We start from the raw sequence: 17,440 nt of genomic DNA on the forward strand, positions 1-17,440 counted from the left end.
GACAAGTCGCTTGTGGCGTGGATCAACACGTGGATCTTTTCGCAGGTAAAATTCTCAACGACCTGAGCGCGTGCGCGGCTGGGATTAATTACTTTTTTTTTTTATTGGATGTCCTTTACACCAGAATTGGCCCAAACCGTGTCGATTTTTTTTTCATCTAAAAGTTGTTGGAAAGGGGTCCTGACAATCCCTACCACGAGTTTCCCCCCTTTTTTTTCGTTTACAAATAATTTAAGAACTGCTCTCTTCCGCTCATTAAGTGCTCAGAATTCCTCGATCCCACTTCGCTGCTGTCCAGTGGTTTAACGCACGGAGCGCGCATCCACTTCTAGTCCTTTTCCCCCAATTATTTTTGGATATCAAAACCCGAACAACTGCTAACTTTATCTCCAGCCTGATTGTACAACAGATTGGGATAAAACAGCGAAGGAACGGAAATAAACTGTCCGTCAGGGCACCACTGGGATTATTGATTTGACATCGCCTGCAGAAAGTGGATTACATCTTGCAGCTCCCCGGTGAGTAGAGCATCTTCAAGCCACTACAATGTCGATCTTTACAGGAGGAAATTGAACTTGCCTGGATGTCCAAGACACGCACTCTGTCATTGTTGCTACGGATTTTTTTTTTTTCTCAACATCATGGTGGTCAAAAAATGAACTGAACAAATAACTGGTTATTTGCTCGCGGTATAACTTTTCTAAGTATCTTTTACTGGTATTTAATTGCTTGGGAGGTTATCGTTTCTCGGTACTGTTTTTCAAATCGCAGCACTTGGCTCCCTCTCCTGGTTTCAACATCACTACGGAAGAAACATAGACAAAAGAAACTTAAATTATTTTCACGCGTATCTCATGGCGATTTTGAAGAAGGGAATTTTGAATTCATTGCATTTAAATAAATACATAAAAATATTTTCAGACCATGGATGAAATCATATCGCCAATTCATTTAATTGAAAAAAAAAAACTGTCCAATGGCCCGGGTCGTCTTCCTGCTTCCCTTATTGTTGTTAAAATTGTTTAGACTTGAGAAAACAATTAATTTAAAAATTAAAGTAATTCCCTCGTGAAATGTCCTGAATTTAAATTTTCGTGATCGCTTTTGCTGACGTCCCTCTCATTGACCCGCAACGGAAGTGGGCTCGAATCGAAGCCGCGTTTGGCTCCACAAAAGCTTGTGCGAGTTTTCAGTCAGTAGGTCAACGAGAAGGGCCGCTTTTGTTGGGGTCAAATAGTTTCGACCTGCGGGGGTCGCCCACTGCCGAAGCCTGCAACCCCTCATCCATTTCTCGGCACTCCAGGGCGCAATTATCGAATCGTCAAACATAATAAGAAATGGTGAGAATTATTCACGACAATTTCAACTCAAATGGAATCGAAGCAACTATTGATTGCTTGCACCTGTGCCGTTTTGCTGCGCACCTGAAAGTATTATCATATTTAAAAATAAATTTATTTGTGCTTTGATTTAAACGAAATAGGCACTCACTAGCTGAGTGCTGGTGAACTTTACTTTACGCGTGCGTGAATAGAAAATCTCTGACTTGAAAGACCTGCTCCGATGAGGACATTTTATTCCATATTTTGTTTCGTTATCTAGTTGTCTTTTGTGTGTGTGTGTGTGTGTGTGTGTGTGTGTGTGTGTGTGTGTATGTGTAAATATATATATATATCTGCAAGCCTCACTCAGCACCACCCGCTGGATGATGTGGGCCCCCACCTAGCCACTCCACTCCTGCTTTACAATTTGGATCAAATAACATATCTATCGTTTGGATTTGCGTTGTAATCTGTGGCGTTTTATTAATTTTAACTGAATAATCAAAGTAAGAGTTCTGTTTTTTTTTTTTTTTTTGTTTCTGTTCATGAATGCAACGCGGGGTTTGTGTATATATTTCAAAACATTGTTGAAACAAAGCCACGATTTCAAATGATGATAGTTGGGACTTGTTTAACGCTTTAAACACGTGCCTTGAGTGAATGCAGACAAAAGTGTGTCAAGCCTCTGCGAGTTAAGTCAATTGTCAGGACTGCATCAGACTGAGGTTTCAGGGCCATTGTTACGGCTGGCTCCACGTCCATCTTGTGATTCACACTTTGCAGCTGTAAAAAGTCAGCTCGCGCGCGCGTGTCTCAGAGATGAGCTGAAAATGTTTGGTGCAGCATGGATGCATGCATGCGTTTCTGAGCACAAACCTGAGTGACCCGCTGTCCTGTCCTGTCATCCCTCAGACCAGCACGGCAATGAAGCTGGGACTGGATTACGTGTGTCGGGCGGGTCGCTGGCCCGTGGGCAGCTTCCTGGACTCCAGACACTGCATCTTTGCGCTCACTCTCCTCACACTCCTCATGCAGGTGGTGGTGGAGGCCAACTCCTGGTGGTACGTATTGCATACGATGGATTTTCCCATCTGTGCAGAGTTTGTGACTTTTCACATTCGTAATTGTGAAACCCAATTGGATGATTTTCCTGTTTATTTTATTTTTTTTTCCACTTTCTTTTAAACAAAATTCAGAGGAGTGTCATTTGACTTTTGTTTTCCCATATTTGAAGTAACACAACTTGCTGACCGTTGCATATGAACCTTTTTCTCTCCTGTTTTCTTTGCTCACTTTGTTTTTGCCAAGCTGAAAACATGAATATTATAGAAATGCATAATTTCTGCGGTTTCATGGGTCTAGCTGCAAATGGCTTGACATCCATGTCCGGCTCCTATTAAAGAAAAACTGTGTGCATGATGCTGGGCACACAATAATGTAGTGTTTCCCCAGCTTTACTGAGCCAAGGCACCCATTTTAAATTAGAACACCACCCAAATATATATATATATATATATATATATATATATATATATAAAACTCTGAAATCTGCAACTATTTAATTGAACACAAAGCTGATAAACTGCATGTAGTCATGATTTGCTCTGAAAGCCAAAAAGATGATACACAAGTTACTTTTTCATTCCACCATCTAGTTGGAAGAGCATTTAATTATTCAACCTGCTGCTATACATTGCTGGTATGGATAGATCAACAATATATTTGTAATTTTTTTTTTAGACAAATTGGATGATTATGCTAAACAACCTTGATCTCTCATGTCACAGCATGCGAGCGTGTTGTGGAATCACTGCGCTAATTCACTGATTTGTCACTGGATGGAATTGCCAGCTTTTGCATTAGCTCAACTCTACTTGCACATATTTTAATTTAAATCTGCTTTAATTGATGTTGACTACCAATGGCATGTGGCGATAAGCAAATAAAGTTAAAAAAAAATTGTAGACTTGGCAAAAAGCCCTCAGAAGCTAACTGTGCAGTAAAAACAGTTTCCTCTTTGAGAGACCGTGAGGGCTAAATAATTTTGGGGGGGGGGGTGTAACATGTCTGCATAGTGTCTAGTAGACTATATTTTCCTGCTGTGTGTGCGCGTTGCAGTTCCCCCAGTCGATCGAGTTACACGAGAGGCTAATTGTCTCTCTCGTGGGGTTCGGGGATGGGCCTGCTCGGATTGTCCTGTGGCCCCTGGAACCAGATGCCTGCATGCTATTCCTTAATGTCTCTCTTTGAATCATTATTTTCCAAGTTTTGCTGTGAAAATGTGAAAAACTGGGTGCCATTTCATCTTCATAGATTTAGCTGAGTGTACATTAAGAAAGATCTAAATAAACTAACCGATGGTTTTGACAAATCCTGGAAAGGTCAAATGTACACTTTTTTTTTTTCTCTAACAAAATAAAGACTTCCAAAAACTTAAAAAAAAAAAAAACTGTCATGGGACATTGACTCTTCAGCTGAGCTGCTCTCAACTTTATCAACATGTGAGGAGTTGAGTATTTATTTAAACTGCCAGAGACCCTCCAGAAAGAAAATAAAAAAGTTTGACTTTTATTGTTTCTCCTCATTTCCTTCTTTCCTCCTGTGCACTTCTTTTCTGCCTGCCCCTTATGACTCTGCGTATCATAACTTTTCAATATAATGTCATTAAGATTTCAGGCTGCTCTGCGGATTATACCACACAATAAATTTTTCCTGAGTCTGAGAGGCAGAAAACTAATTAGCTGTTCAAGATGTATACTTTTTTTTCCCCCCTTCCTGACAGTTCATTTTTTCTCACAATGGTACGTGATTAAAAACACCTGTGTTGTATCCGCCCCCCAGGTCTTTAGCCATGAACCAGCTGCTGATCCCGGAGGCCTACATCATCGGTGCCCAGCCTCTGTGCAGCCAGTTGGCGGGCCTCTCGCAGGGCCAGAAGAAGCTGTGCCAGCTGTACCAGGACCACATGCAGTACATAGGCGAGGGTGCAAAGACGGGCATTAAAGAGTGCCAGTACCAATTCAGGCATCGCCGCTGGAATTGCAGCACGGTGGACAACTCCTCTGTCTTTGGACGGGTCATGCAGATTGGTAAGCGAGACTGAAGATAGAGATTTAGATCTGTTTGGAAACAAATACACTACACAAAGCTTGTACAGAGCAAGTGGTGAGCTTGGTTGCATTTTTTTGTATGTAACTCACCAGAAAATGAGGTTTTCTCGATGATAGACGGGAGACGGTCTTAAAAATGAAGGCATGTGTGTTTCAATTAAGTGCAGTATGTTTTGACCTCTCATACAAGCGAACGCAACTTGATGAACCATGCTCGGATAAACCCACTAAATGTTTTCTCTGGAGACGTGCCTGCATCTCAGGAAAGGAGGGGAAAAAATTGACGTCAACTTTTATTGATCATAATCTTCTAGATGGATTATAAAAAAAATCCAGACAATATCCTTTTGATGTCAGCAGTGTTGCTGCAGTTTTGACTGAATTATTATTACTGACTTCTTATTTTTGTAGAGTACTGCACTTTGCATGTTAAGAGGTACGATGCGTTTACCTTTGTACTCTTTAATTGGTTGCGTACTACTTTGAGATTGAGAATTACTGTACAGAATGTACTTTCTCTGTACCCTGTAAAAACCTAAACCTCTGTTTATTCACGTTTATATGTATTCACTTCCATGAAATGTTTTATACTATTAAGCTGTGGTTTGAACGATATGTCTCGATCTCTGCTGACTACTGTTTTTTTTTTTTTTTTTTTTTTTGGAGAATGGAATTTACTTTGTGGTGCTTATTATTCCAAAATTCTTTTTTCAGCACTTTGCAACAGGCTTTCCTTCCAAAGAGAGAGACAGTTTCTTTTATGCTCGATAGTGCACATTTCATGACATTTGAAAATAATGTAGCTTGTCTGAAAACTGAAACTGTAAGTATTGATGATCCAGAGAGGCTGAGTGTTACAACAATTTTATTAGGATGTCGCAAATCTAATACACGGCGCTGTGTTAAGATATAAGAGACCCAACAATTTTTGGGGGGAAACGACCTTTCATTCCACAAATTTCTTTTTTGGGGCTTGGAGTTGGTTGTAAGGTGGCTGTGAACTCAAATCACTTTGCAGAGGAAAGGTTTGGCTGATTGTGACCAATTTTTGGAAAAAGATGCTCCAAGGTGTTTAGTGTCAAACAAAAATAAAACAGAATTGCAAATTGTATAGCCCTCACTATCTCAATGCTAACACACTAAATTTCCACCTCTAAAACTGATTTTTCATGTTTCGTCTTTACTGTTTGTTTTTATAAAGTGCAGTATAAAGAAGCGCTTGTCACAGCCTACCATGAAAGACTGCTCATCTGTCAGCCAATCACGTTCTTCTAGCCACAGGGGTATACCCCTTATTTAAGGCCTTGTTGAGTGTCAGTGTGTGTGACTGATTCAAGCAAGATTTGACAACATGACTCAGTAAGAGTTCTGGTTTATCACGTTTGCATACCTGTAGCTGCTGTAGATTCTGCTATACGTTTTTCTCCCTCACTGCTCCTTGTGCATTGTGGATTAAGACAACAATGAGATTTTAGCATTCCTGACCTCCTCCCTGTGGATTATGAAACATTGCGTCATTTTGGCCAACTTCCCTATCTTCAAAGCCTGACCCTCTCCACTGTGAAGTGCGCTACATCCGGGCTTTGATTTAACCTGTCACAGTCGATCTCAAATACATTTTTAAAATCCCTTCCAACTGTGCTGCATTTGGGTCCTAAATCACACATGCCTCTGGCATGCTCTGTTTAAAAAAAAAAAAAATAATGAAAAAAATTAGGGCGTCTAAAATGGATTCTTTCACTTCATTTTAATGGGGGTTGATGAGGGTATGGACATAGAGCAAATTAGTTTATCTGAAGGCACCAATATATCGGTTTCAAATATCATATACTATACATGGATGTTAGTCTTGGTTAGTGCTAAAGTTTCTTTATCACTGTGGTTTACATCACCTGTAATATATTTGTGCATATAACCCTGGGTGAGCCTCCGTTATCCAACTTGTGCCTTCTTATATGAATCCTCCCTCACATTTTGGGCTTCTCCAGGACACACAAAGACGTTGCTCTTGTAGTCGGACTGTCTGCCTGCTGTCTGAGGAAACTGCTTTTGATTCAAAACCAAACTCCAAGCAGCTCCGGAGGAGTTGGGCTCAGCTTCTCTGCCTTGCTGCTTTTCTTCAGGGTGGTTTAAAGGCGAGGCAGCAGGGAAGGAGAAGACACTTGAGTCTGTCGACAAATCTGATAGGACAGCAATCTTCAAAGGCTGAATTAAAAAAGTGAACCAATAGAGTAGTAAATCCTTGTTTCTCAGATTGACTTCTTCCAGGATTTCCCATCTGGATCTAACTCAAACTTTTCCAACAGGCTTCTTAACCCACAGCGGTTCTTTTCATTTCTGATACCTCTCTTTTGAGCCGATGAAAATTTTCAGTTTTTCTTTCTCACCTATTTTTTTTTTTGTTTATCCACCTGCTTTTGCCATTACAGTTCTTTCCTCAGGGTTCTGTGAGATGTGTAATTCAATGTTGTATCACACACTTTCTACGCTTTTATCATCTTTCTTTTTTTTCCATTTCTTGCCACAGCTTCCTTCAATTTTGTTCTTTGGACACAATGGTGAGCGCCAAATGGCTGAGGTGTATTTTGAGTCGCTTTCTCTGTAGGAAATAATGAGGTAGGGTGGGGTTCATGGGCAAAAAACCCAGAATCCGCCAGTCGTGACAATGTGAAAGAGGCTTTGTGGTTTTCCATTCGGGAAAAGTCTCAGCTGTTTGTGGGGGGAATTCTTTGTCACCGGAGGGCGCTGTCCACTTTCTGGCTCGAGCCCAGCAATAGCAAACCAAACTCTCCGTTTCGACATGTTTGACCAAAAGCCTGCAGAACTGATCAGGTGTTCTGCAATGTGACCTCACCAATAGCAAATAAAAGTAATGTGGAATGAATACAGTTGCATGATACATCTCTGTTTGTTTGTACACAGGCAGTCGAGAGACGGCCTTCACCTACGCCATCAGCGCTGCGGGGGTTGTGAACGCAGTGAGCCGTGCCTGTAGAGAGGGGGAGCTGTCCAGCTGCGGGTGCAGCCGTGCCGCTCGGCCCAAAGACCTGCCACGAGACTGGTTGTGGGGCGGTTGTGGGGATAACCTCAACTATGGCTACCGGTTCTCCAAGGAGTTTGTGGACGCTCGCGAGAGGGAGAAGAGCTACCCGAAAGGCTCGCAAGACAGTGCCCGGCTCATGATGAATCTTCTTAATAATGAGGCTGGAAGAAGGGTACGTGCAGACAATGCTTTATAGTTGCTTCTTAAAAGTTGTGAGCTATAAATCCACATGCTCTCAACCGTTCTGCATGATATAAAAAGCCCAAGCTGGATGGGAGACAAGCCAGGTCAATCAAATTCAACAGCTCTGTCTGCTTTCCCCCGCGGGTCCTTAGATCTGAGGGCTAGATAGCAGCACTCTGACAGTTCTGGGCTTTCGTTTTCCTCCCCAAACATCTTGAAACCACCTCAAAGCAAACACTGAGCCAAGATATCTGGAGGCAGGCAGTTCTCTTTCGAAGAGTGGACGGTTTCATTGGCCTAATGCACGGGATTGGGGCAGACGCTTTATGGGGGATGCCCTTCAGGGCTGCTAAACTCATTTTAGTTCAGGGTCCACATTCACCCCAATTTAATCAGCAGTGGCTGGGACCTATTAGGATCTCAATAATGAATATTTCAAATTTTACCCATAGTTTTTTTTAATGAAAAAAGTACATTCTGAAAATATTCACATTTTATTGAATGTTTTCTTGGGTTTTATCATTTATTACAATTATTTACATATTTTACAAGATGTGCAACTCACAGACCAGAATGGATCTATTTAATGTGTGTGTTTCTTTCGGCTTGTCCCTTTCGGGGTCGCCACAGCGTGTCATCTCAGATGAACGCACATATGTTTGGCACAATTTTTACGCCGGATGCCCTTCCTGACGCAACCCTTCTCAGGGAGTGGAGGCCCCAGTGGGATATGAACCCACAACCCCTGGTTTTCCAAACCAGTGCTCTAAACACTGAGCTACGGGGCCTCAGAATGGATCGATTTAATATGTACCCTAAAGACTTCAGATCCACAAATGTAAATTTGGACAAATTTTCAAATCCGTCTGGGAAAACTTGACAACCTCAACTTATCACAGGATGCTAAATAAACCTCCTGAAGTGCCAGTTCTGGCCCCCAAGCCTGACATTTGACACCACTGCACAGAACTGTGATTCTCAGTGGTATGAGTCTGGGTTCCCTCTAGTGATATGCAAAATAATAACTGTACATTATTTTAGTGATTTATGCTTTTTTTTTTTTTTAAATACAGTTCAATACAAGGAAACTTCAACTACACTGTATTCAATTTGAGTGTAATTGTTCAAAGTGGGCACAATGTTGCAGTTACCCAAAATAACATGAAATGTAATTATTTTTCAATACCATGTCCACTGCTTTTTCACGTTGCTAATAATGGTGGTATTTGGAGAGCTGCTTTTATTCCTCACCCCCCCCCCCAGACTTGTGTAAAACGTATGAGAACCGATACTGCCAAATGAGAGATCATTAATAAAATGCAGAAATATATAAATATATAGTATAAATATTAAATATAAATAATGACTTGTTCACTTTTCATACAAGTGAGTTAATTGGTGATGTCGTCCTTCTCAACCCTAGACTGTGTCTGACCTTGCGCACGTGTCCTGCAAGTGCCACGGGGTGTCCGGCTCATGTAGCCTCAAGACCTGCTGGCTGCAGCTGGCAGACTTCCGCAAAGTAGGTGACGCGTTGAAGGAGAAGTACGACAGCGCCGCTGCCATGAAGCTCAACTCGCGCGGGAAGCTGGTCCAGATGAACAACAAGTTCAACCCTCCCACCAGCCACGACCTGGTGTACATCGAGTCCAGTCCGGACTACTGCCTGAAAAACCAAAGCACAGGGTCCCTGGGCACAGTGGGACGTCTATGCAACAAGACCTCGGAGGGGATGGATGGGTGCGAGCTCATGTGCTGCGGTCGGGGTTACGACCAGTTCAAGGCCCAGTTAGTGGAGCGCTGCAACTGCAAGTTCCACTGGTGCTGCTACGTCAAGTGCAAGCGCTGCACCAAAATCGTAGACCAATTCGTCTGCAAGTGAGACAAGAGGAGAGTAGCAGACGATGGTCGTGCATTTGCATGAACGGAGGAGTCAGAGACAAACTATATAAATTATATTTATAGAGTTAAACAATTATACCATTGCAAAAAAGACTTGACTCACCCTGCCGCCCCCCCTCCCCCCACAAAAAATGTCTTGATGAACTGAGAGTATCATAAAATATTTATTTTAAGATTGTTTTATCTTGGCCCATCTGGTTTTTAACTCCTGCAAGTGCCTAAAATTGCCAGAAACGACGACTCCATTAATTCCAGAAAGTTTTCTTTTCAGATTTGTCATATGGATAACACAATTGGACTGTGCTGCCCATTTTGTAAAAAGAAAAAAAAAATACAGCATGACACTTGATGCACAGTTGACTTCAAGGTCCTGGCTTATTGTGTGGCTGCGGTGACAGGAGAATGCCTTTGTGTCGTATGGATGGACGTGTTTTCATGGGCTCAATCCCAAAGCAGCTCTCACATCCCCGAGTCCAACTTCTCCCCTCCTCACGTGGAGCCCGAGGGATCTTGTTGGTTCGTACCAGTCTGGGGAGACAAATTGGTTCAGGCAGAGGATGGTTTTAGGGGCTGGGATATTTCTTAAACTGTCTGAGAAACCTTTGCGTTCCGCAGGTGCTGCAGAAGTCCGCCACCATTATGCACTTTGATACAGAGGCTTAAACCTGTCTGTATGTGTCTGTTCAGCTGTTTTTTTTTTTTTTTTTTAAACTGCAGTGCGTAAGTTAATATATCAATATTATAGCCAACACTGTTTTCCATATTCAGATTATTCATTTACCATAGTCTACAATACATAACTTGGTTTGAGTATATATGGGCAAGGTTTTGATTACAATGGTGGAATAGTCCATCTTCTGTGTATATATTATGTCTAGTCAACTGATCAGTAAACTGTATTTATTTTTCTTTAACCGGCTCCTCCATTATAGCAACAAAACACGGCTCCTTTAGTTGGACACCCTGTGGAAGTCACTTTCAAAATTTACAACTCACTCATTCTTTTTTTTTTTTTTTTTTGTAAAGGGAAATGCACCTTATTTTTCAACCCACAGTTTTTCCTCTCACCTTTTTTTCGTTGTTAGCTTTAGACACATTTAACACATACCAGATGTTTCGATTCACCAATACCACTTAATTTGGCCTCTCATAAAGCGAACTATCTCCACCGGTCCAACTGAATTTTATGTATATTTATAAGCTTCCTTCATCAATTTGAGGTTTGTTAAGCTTCACGTGTAATGGCAAATATTTTACTTTTTACAAATTGGCTAAAAGCTTTGTTTTCAATAAATATATAAAACCAAAATATTTACTCATCTCGTTGGCAAGTTGTCTTTTTTTTTTTTTTTTGCTTGGAACACGACTACATGACCAAGTGTGGAGCTCTTCATTCACAAAGTTCTCAGGCAGGTTCCATTCAGTTTTCATGTTCCGTCGGATGTACTGGCAGACGCTCCAACCTTTATGACAGCTGTGTCAGCTGTGCAGTGAGGAGAGTTTACTTGAGACCCGGAGATGCGATGCCTTGAAGGCGTCTTGCTTGCGGTCAAATTATAAGCCGCGTTCAACAATCCTCTGACAGTGGGTCTGTAAATGATGCCATTAATCATATTTTTGTCAGAAGATGGGGATTTCCAGTGCCTGTAAAAAAAAAAAAAAAAAGCTGGACGTTGTCAGAGTCTGCTGGAGCTCACAAAGACAACTGCAGAAAAGATTAGGTAATAAGAAACAAGGGATTACAAAAATGGAGTAATGTAAGAGGAGCCACAGACAAGGTGATCAAATGAAAGTGAAGTTAAGGGAGCAATAAAAAGTGGCTTGACTTTAGTTTACACTGGTTTAACTGTTTCAAAATTCAAAGTATAGTATGACATACTCATCCGGCCCGCTTTTTTAGGTACACCAGCACAAAGTATTCAGTGCTCATGAGTTCTTCACAACTGACTTGTTAGTAACTTTCTAAATCAATACTTTCTATCGTGCAGAGTATTGCAATACAAATATTCCCACCAAGGCGGGCTGTTGGTACCAAATGAGATTTGACATTGTACACGTTTCTCCCCCAAAATTAATGTTGCAGACACTGATGAAAGACACCTAATTCAGAAGAATTCACCAATAGATGTGATGCAAATGTTTCTAAGGTGTCCTCATTTTGCAGCTGTGTCACCACTTGGGCAACGATCCACTTCCTCCTCCAGCTTGCTTTAATGTCAACGATAACGTTTCAAAAGTGCCAGAGACCTCTCAGCCCCTACCTTGACCTTCCTCATATTTTCATTTGCACCACTAACGTATGTTGACATATTTGAGAAAAGAACTGTCACAGTGGAAAATTGGGAAAGACTGATGGGTCACAAATGAAGGGAGGAGAAGAAAGTTATATGAACACCAACCTGATAGTTCCTTCAACTTTCAAGTGATTCCAGTGTTCATCAACGAAAATGAAATCACCCCAGCAGATGTCTTTTTACCTCTTGTATCATACCAATAAGTGTTTTTAATATTTCCCTAAACACTTTTTGCAATTTGACTGGATTAAGAGGTGGCCTCAGAAACCCCTTTAAATATAATGCAGCAAAGTTGTAGAGCACTACTAACAAACTACAAACACTGAAAAACACATTGCTAAAGTAATGCATTTGGCATTACCAATCAAAATCGAGGATTATCTTCTTGTGAAGGTGTACCGAATGGTTTTTCCCATAAGTCATCATGTTTCTACACTTGCGCTAAATCATAACAATCGTGGCAAACAATGAGAACAAAGTGTGAAATTACGGTGAGGGCCAACAAGAAGAATAACCCCTTCGACATTCTAACCTTCTGTCAACACTGTGGCTCGGAAGAGCGTCTATTCCCGTCTATCGACACGCCTATCGTGATGCACAGGCTCCTCAAAGTACTTCAAGCTAGCCCGACAACTTTTAACAGCACAACAAACTCTAGGTGCACAGTGAGCAGATGGTGGAGGGAACCTGACGCCCACAGGTGCCCAGGTATCCACTTTGCTCGCTCTCACCACCTTTGCTTTCCAAACTATTGGAGAGAAAATGTGTGCGGCTGGGGAAATATTTTCATGCCAGTTCTGCATAGAACAACACTTCCTTTTGCAGGTTGTGGTCAGGAGGATTTGTTTTTTGGACATTGTACACATAATTAACCTTCACCACAAGTATACACTATGCACACATCCACAGAACGGGCAAATCTTCTAACTTGGAACGGTTTATCTACGGAAACCCAGACTTTTTAATATATCATATGTCTCAACTCCTTTAATCGCCACTTCTTGATGCAAATCAACTAAAAGTCGTATTTACCGTAGGAGTTTCCCCTCCGTTAAACCACCGCCCAAGCTCTGCTGCTTATTCCGTTCAAGGTCGCAGCCTGGTGTTGATTTCAAACCCACGTTGGTGGTGACTTTCACAGCTAAAAAAACTGTATTGACCGTGGTAGGCAGCCAGAACACCTGGTAGAAACCCACACAGGTCGGACTAGAACTTGCAAACTCCGCACAAAAAGGCCCAGGTCAGTTTTAGCAAATTCTTCATCAGGCACATTAAAATTCCTCCAATGTTTTAAAGGATGATTACGTGACAAGTTGTGTTTTCTTAAAACCAAGCAGCTGCTTAATGTAAGGCTAGCCACGACTTTTTAAGATTAATAAATTGTTTGACTTGTGTTCATGCAGTGGAACATAGTGAAAGGGTAACAAGCGTGCAAATTGATGCGATGCATTTACACCACAGCTCACCATCTGTGGAACGAAAACCTCTGCTGTAACTTTTTTGTTTTAAGCAGGCCACGTAATGACGGGGTGCATTCTTAGGTCCCAATGAGTCTTCTTACTTACTCCATATGTTGCCACATCAAATCACAGCTACATTGTGCACAGTGAAGTGTCACTGGCCTGAGCCAAGGCAACGGCCATAAAAACACACACTTACTATTGATCTGGGCACCTTTTGCTCAGAGAAGTGAATCCATGAGCTGTCAGGTTCTATGGCTCTGGCAAAGCTCAGCCTTTCCAAGCCGAGGCTCAGATTGCTCCATTCCAAGGTTCTTACTGTAAAAGTCGCATGGCTACAATCGGGCCAAAATAAGTGCGCCCCGCAGTGCTCCATTTAGAACTATTTGGGATTGTGGGTTGTGTGTTTTAAAGAAGAAGGGCAGGACGCCACACTGTGACGTTGCAAAGAGTCTGGATTGGATCAGAGAGACAGGCTGGTGCCACACAGCTGCCAGCCCTCGCTGGCCTCGCTGCCAGTTCTATCCCAGCAACCCCCAAGAAACCGCTTGCACCACAAGTTGTTTCAACAGGGCACAACACCGGGTGAAAATAGAAAGGTTCGACAAAGAGGTCACAGTTTCTCAGTGGGCCGTGACTGAGGCTTTTTGTCCTTGTTTATGTATAGAATGTGTGAGCATGTGGAGAGCAAATGGGAAATAATGACTCGTGTAAATCAAAGTCAGTTCAATCACCGTTCTCATCTTTGCAAATATTTCAGCCAGTTAATCATGTTCTGGGTCAAACTCCTTATTCCCGGTCACCCTCCGATAGCGACAACTGTTGGAGTGCGCATTTGTCAGTCCAACTACATAGCAGAGTAAATGATATTGCATGAGGTAATTGCAAAGTGAAAATGTCAGCGAGCACAATAGCCGTGTGTGCGTGTGCGTGTGTATGTGTGTGTGTGCGCACACTGAAATTACACAGTGTTGCAGCTCATCTTGCTTTATTGCTCACAGATGTGGAAAGATAATCACATTCGCAGGGGGAGGATTCCAATCTGTTATTCCATATTACATGTCTGGATGACCGTTTTGTCAAGTGAGTTCTTTCAAGGTGTGCTTTAGTAAAATCTACAGAACTTGTATGACCAAGGTAAACATTCTCACTGGAGCCTTTTCAACATTTGGACACATGATCTTTTCTTCTCACACAGAAGAGTGGACGTAAGATGTTTACATATATACTTCACTAAAAACTAGGAAATAGGAAAACTCGTAAATAACATACTTCCTGTAAATCACTTTGCGCGTCATTACATTTTCATTATATTTTGGCAATCATAATTATTTTCACCCTTGTTGTGTTTGTGTGTACACGTGCACAAAAAGATCGTAGTGCTAGCCTGTGAATCCTTGGTAGATTACACCAAATTGCCCTCCGGAGCTCAGTTATGGTTAAATCTCGTTTGTTAGTTCATTTATTATGTTATCTAGCTCCCTTTCTGTTCACATCGTGCCAGTTAAATGCCAACTTACTACACAGACTGCTGATATCCTGAAATTGAGTAGTTCAGCGAAGCTAAAAGATAAAGTGCTTCTTCAGAAAATAACTTGACAACGGCCACATATAAATCTCTAGAAATGTGATTACCGAATCAGAAGTTAGAACTGAATTTTAAGTCCATGGATTTACAGGTACATGAATTGCTTATCATGGTTTAGGGAAGCTGGTTTGGAGTGAAAAGAGAAAACACATTGACAGGTTTCCATTCAGTGTGACAGAAACCAATCACAATCAGAATGACTCAGAATGATGTCGGTTGCAGAAAAGTTAGCAGCCGTGGACATGTACACTTTCACTGACTAAAAATGGTAGTTTTTGTTTAAAAAAAGAAAAAAAAAGCTGAATAGAGTGGGCAGCATGGTGTATCAGTTGGAAAGCGTTGGCCTCACAGTGCTGAGGACCCGGGTTCAATCCCAACCCTCCCTGTGTGGAGTTTGGAGGTTCTCCCAGGGCCAGGATTTTCTCCAGGCACTTCGGTTTCTTCCCACATCCCAAAAACATGCAACATTAACCCTAGAGAACCCATAGGGTCACAATTGTAAAAGAGGATTTGGATGTTTTGGGTTCTCGAGGGTTAATTGGACACTCTAATTTGCCCCTAGGTGTGATTATAAGAGTGGCTGTTTGTCTCAATGTGCCCTGTGATTGGCTGGCAACCAGTTCAGGGTGTATCCTGCCTCTTCCCTGTTGATAACTGGCATAGGCTCCAGCACTCCCGTCACCCTTGTGAGGATAAAAGGCTAAGAAAATGGATGGATGGATGGATGGATGGATGGATGAATAGAGTGCAAGGCAAAGGAACAATTGAGCATGCTCCAAAATAATTATAAGACAAGCATCACTGTCATTACCATGACAACTCCACTTCTCTTACTTAGACTTTTCATCTAGTCATACATAATAACCGTTTAAATGTTACTGTCACACGATCTGACCAGTCAATGTTTTTTTCAAGATGATGAGGTTATGATGTCACATACAAAACTTATGCCAAATATTATATATACTGCATACAGCGAAAACCACACAAAATTGACACCTATTATAATGGATTGAAAAAATTTTATTGAATAAGTACGGATAAACAGACAATAAGTGTTTTGGGGGGGCTGTTCCACCTTAACAAGAATTCAAATGAAACAATATGAAAAAACATCCATCCATCCATCCATTTTCCAAGCCGCTTATCCTCACAAGGGTCATGGGAGCCTATCCCAGCTAACTTCGGCCAAAAGGCAGACTATACCCTGAACTGGTAGCCAGTCAGTCACAGGGCATATATCAACACCACCAGTGAGCGGGAATCCATCCCATGCTGCCCACACTAAAGTCAGGCGTTTGTACCACTAGACCATCAGAAACTTATAAGTGAAAACAATTTTTTAAATTTTATTTTATTTATTTTTTTTATGAAGAAAAAGGCACATTTGTGAACAGGTGAATTTGCGGGCATCATACGAATGACTTCCATTCAGTTTATAAAGCAGTATAAAACAATGGTGAGGCCGGTCATGATGTACGGATTAGAGACAGTGGCACTGAAGAGACAACAGGAAGCAGAGCTGGAGGTAGCAGAAATGAAGTTGTTGAGGTTCTCGCTCGGAGTGAGCAGGTTGGATAGGATTAGAAACAAGCTCATTAGAGGGACAACCGAAGTTGGATGTTCGAGAGAGCAGACTTCGTGGTTTGGACATGGAAGGGTGCTGAGGATGGAGCTGACAGACAAAAGAGTGAGAGGAAGACCAAAGAGAAGGTTGATGGATGTTGTGAGGGAAGACATCAGGGCACTTCGTGTTCGAGAGGAAGATGCAGGAGATAGCCTTAGATGGAATAAGATGAAACGCTGTAGTGACCCCTAACGGGACAAGCCGAAAGGAAAAGAAGAAGAAGAAAAAGATACCAATGATTTCCATTCATGTACATTAACTGGTTTCTTAAGCTTCTGGTAAAGTCTTTCATGATGACCTTCTTAATTGTAAATGGCTACTCAAGTGTCAAAAGTTTACTTTTGACATCTTAGCAACAACTGCAGATTTCCAGTCCCCCCCAATGCACCCCATTTCCCCAAGACGTTTAAAGGTAAATTACATTGCAAAACCCATGGGGGAATCCTTGTAAAATAAAATCACATTTGTCTGTTTCTGTTTCTTTAATGAAACTTTGGGATTCAATGAAAGCTGTCAAAGCACATTTTTCTTCTCTAAGAAGAAATGTCAGTGGAAGAAATCGAACAGTGACGGATGCTTGTTGGGTCTCTCAGGTGAAGTCAGCGCTCGCATTAATGAAGCATAACAGTGAAGTGTTGAAGTTCGTGTTTACTGGGAGCTTGGCGAGCTTGGCTTCTGGGGCCGCTCACTCAGCAGAAAGCTACTTCTCACGTCCTAGCTATTAATTTGTAATAAAGATCAGACGGCAAGAACAATAAGATCATCTATCGATCTTTCTGCTTTGCTTATTTTAAGCAAGCGTTTACATTTATTGGGTTATTTTATGATATGCGAAAAGGACTCACAACTCTTTCTTTATTCTGCACATGAATGTGTTGTTTATTCACTCGGGAAGGAAAATGAAACTAAGT

At 41.6% G+C, this 17,440-nt stretch overlaps 1 protein-coding gene and 1 non-coding gene across 2 annotated transcripts; one reads left to right on the forward strand and one right to left on the reverse strand.

Annotated features, from left to right (window-relative positions):
* Positions 1 to 1,164: 1,164 nt before the first annotated feature.
* Positions 1,165 to 10,879, forward strand: LOC133496601 (protein Wnt-5a-like). Its single transcript, XM_061812396.1, has 5 exons — positions 1,165 to 1,340; positions 2,235 to 2,383; positions 4,164 to 4,411; positions 7,355 to 7,647; positions 9,082 to 10,879. Exons 1-5 carry the CDS (start codon positions 1,338 to 1,340, stop codon positions 9,538 to 9,540), a joined length of 1,152 nt encoding a protein of 383 aa, XP_061668380.1. The 5' UTR covers positions 1,165 to 1,337; the 3' UTR covers positions 9,541 to 10,879.
* Positions 8,374 to 8,446, reverse strand: trnas-gga (transfer RNA serine (anticodon GGA)). The gene has a single exon. It is a non-coding gene; the product is annotated as a tRNA-Ser (tRNA).
* Positions 10,880 to 17,440: the final 6,561 nt, after the last annotated feature.

The sequence above is a fragment of the Syngnathoides biaculeatus genome, chromosome 2, assembly GCF_019802595.1.
Source record: "Syngnathoides biaculeatus isolate LvHL_M chromosome 2, ASM1980259v1, whole genome shotgun sequence".
Lineage (NCBI taxonomy): Eukaryota > Metazoa > Chordata > Actinopteri > Syngnathiformes > Syngnathidae > Syngnathoides > Syngnathoides biaculeatus.

Coding starts and splice junctions, on each gene's coding strand:
- LOC133496601 (XM_061812396.1), top strand. Junction 2,384..4,163: donor GTGGAGGCCAACTCCTGGTG/GTACGTATTGCA, acceptor TCCGCCCCCCAG/GTCTTTAGCCATGAACCAGC. Junction 7,648..9,081: donor ATAATGAGGCTGGAAGAAGG/GTACGTGCAGAC, acceptor TCTCAACCCTAG/ACTGTGTCTGACCTTGCGCA.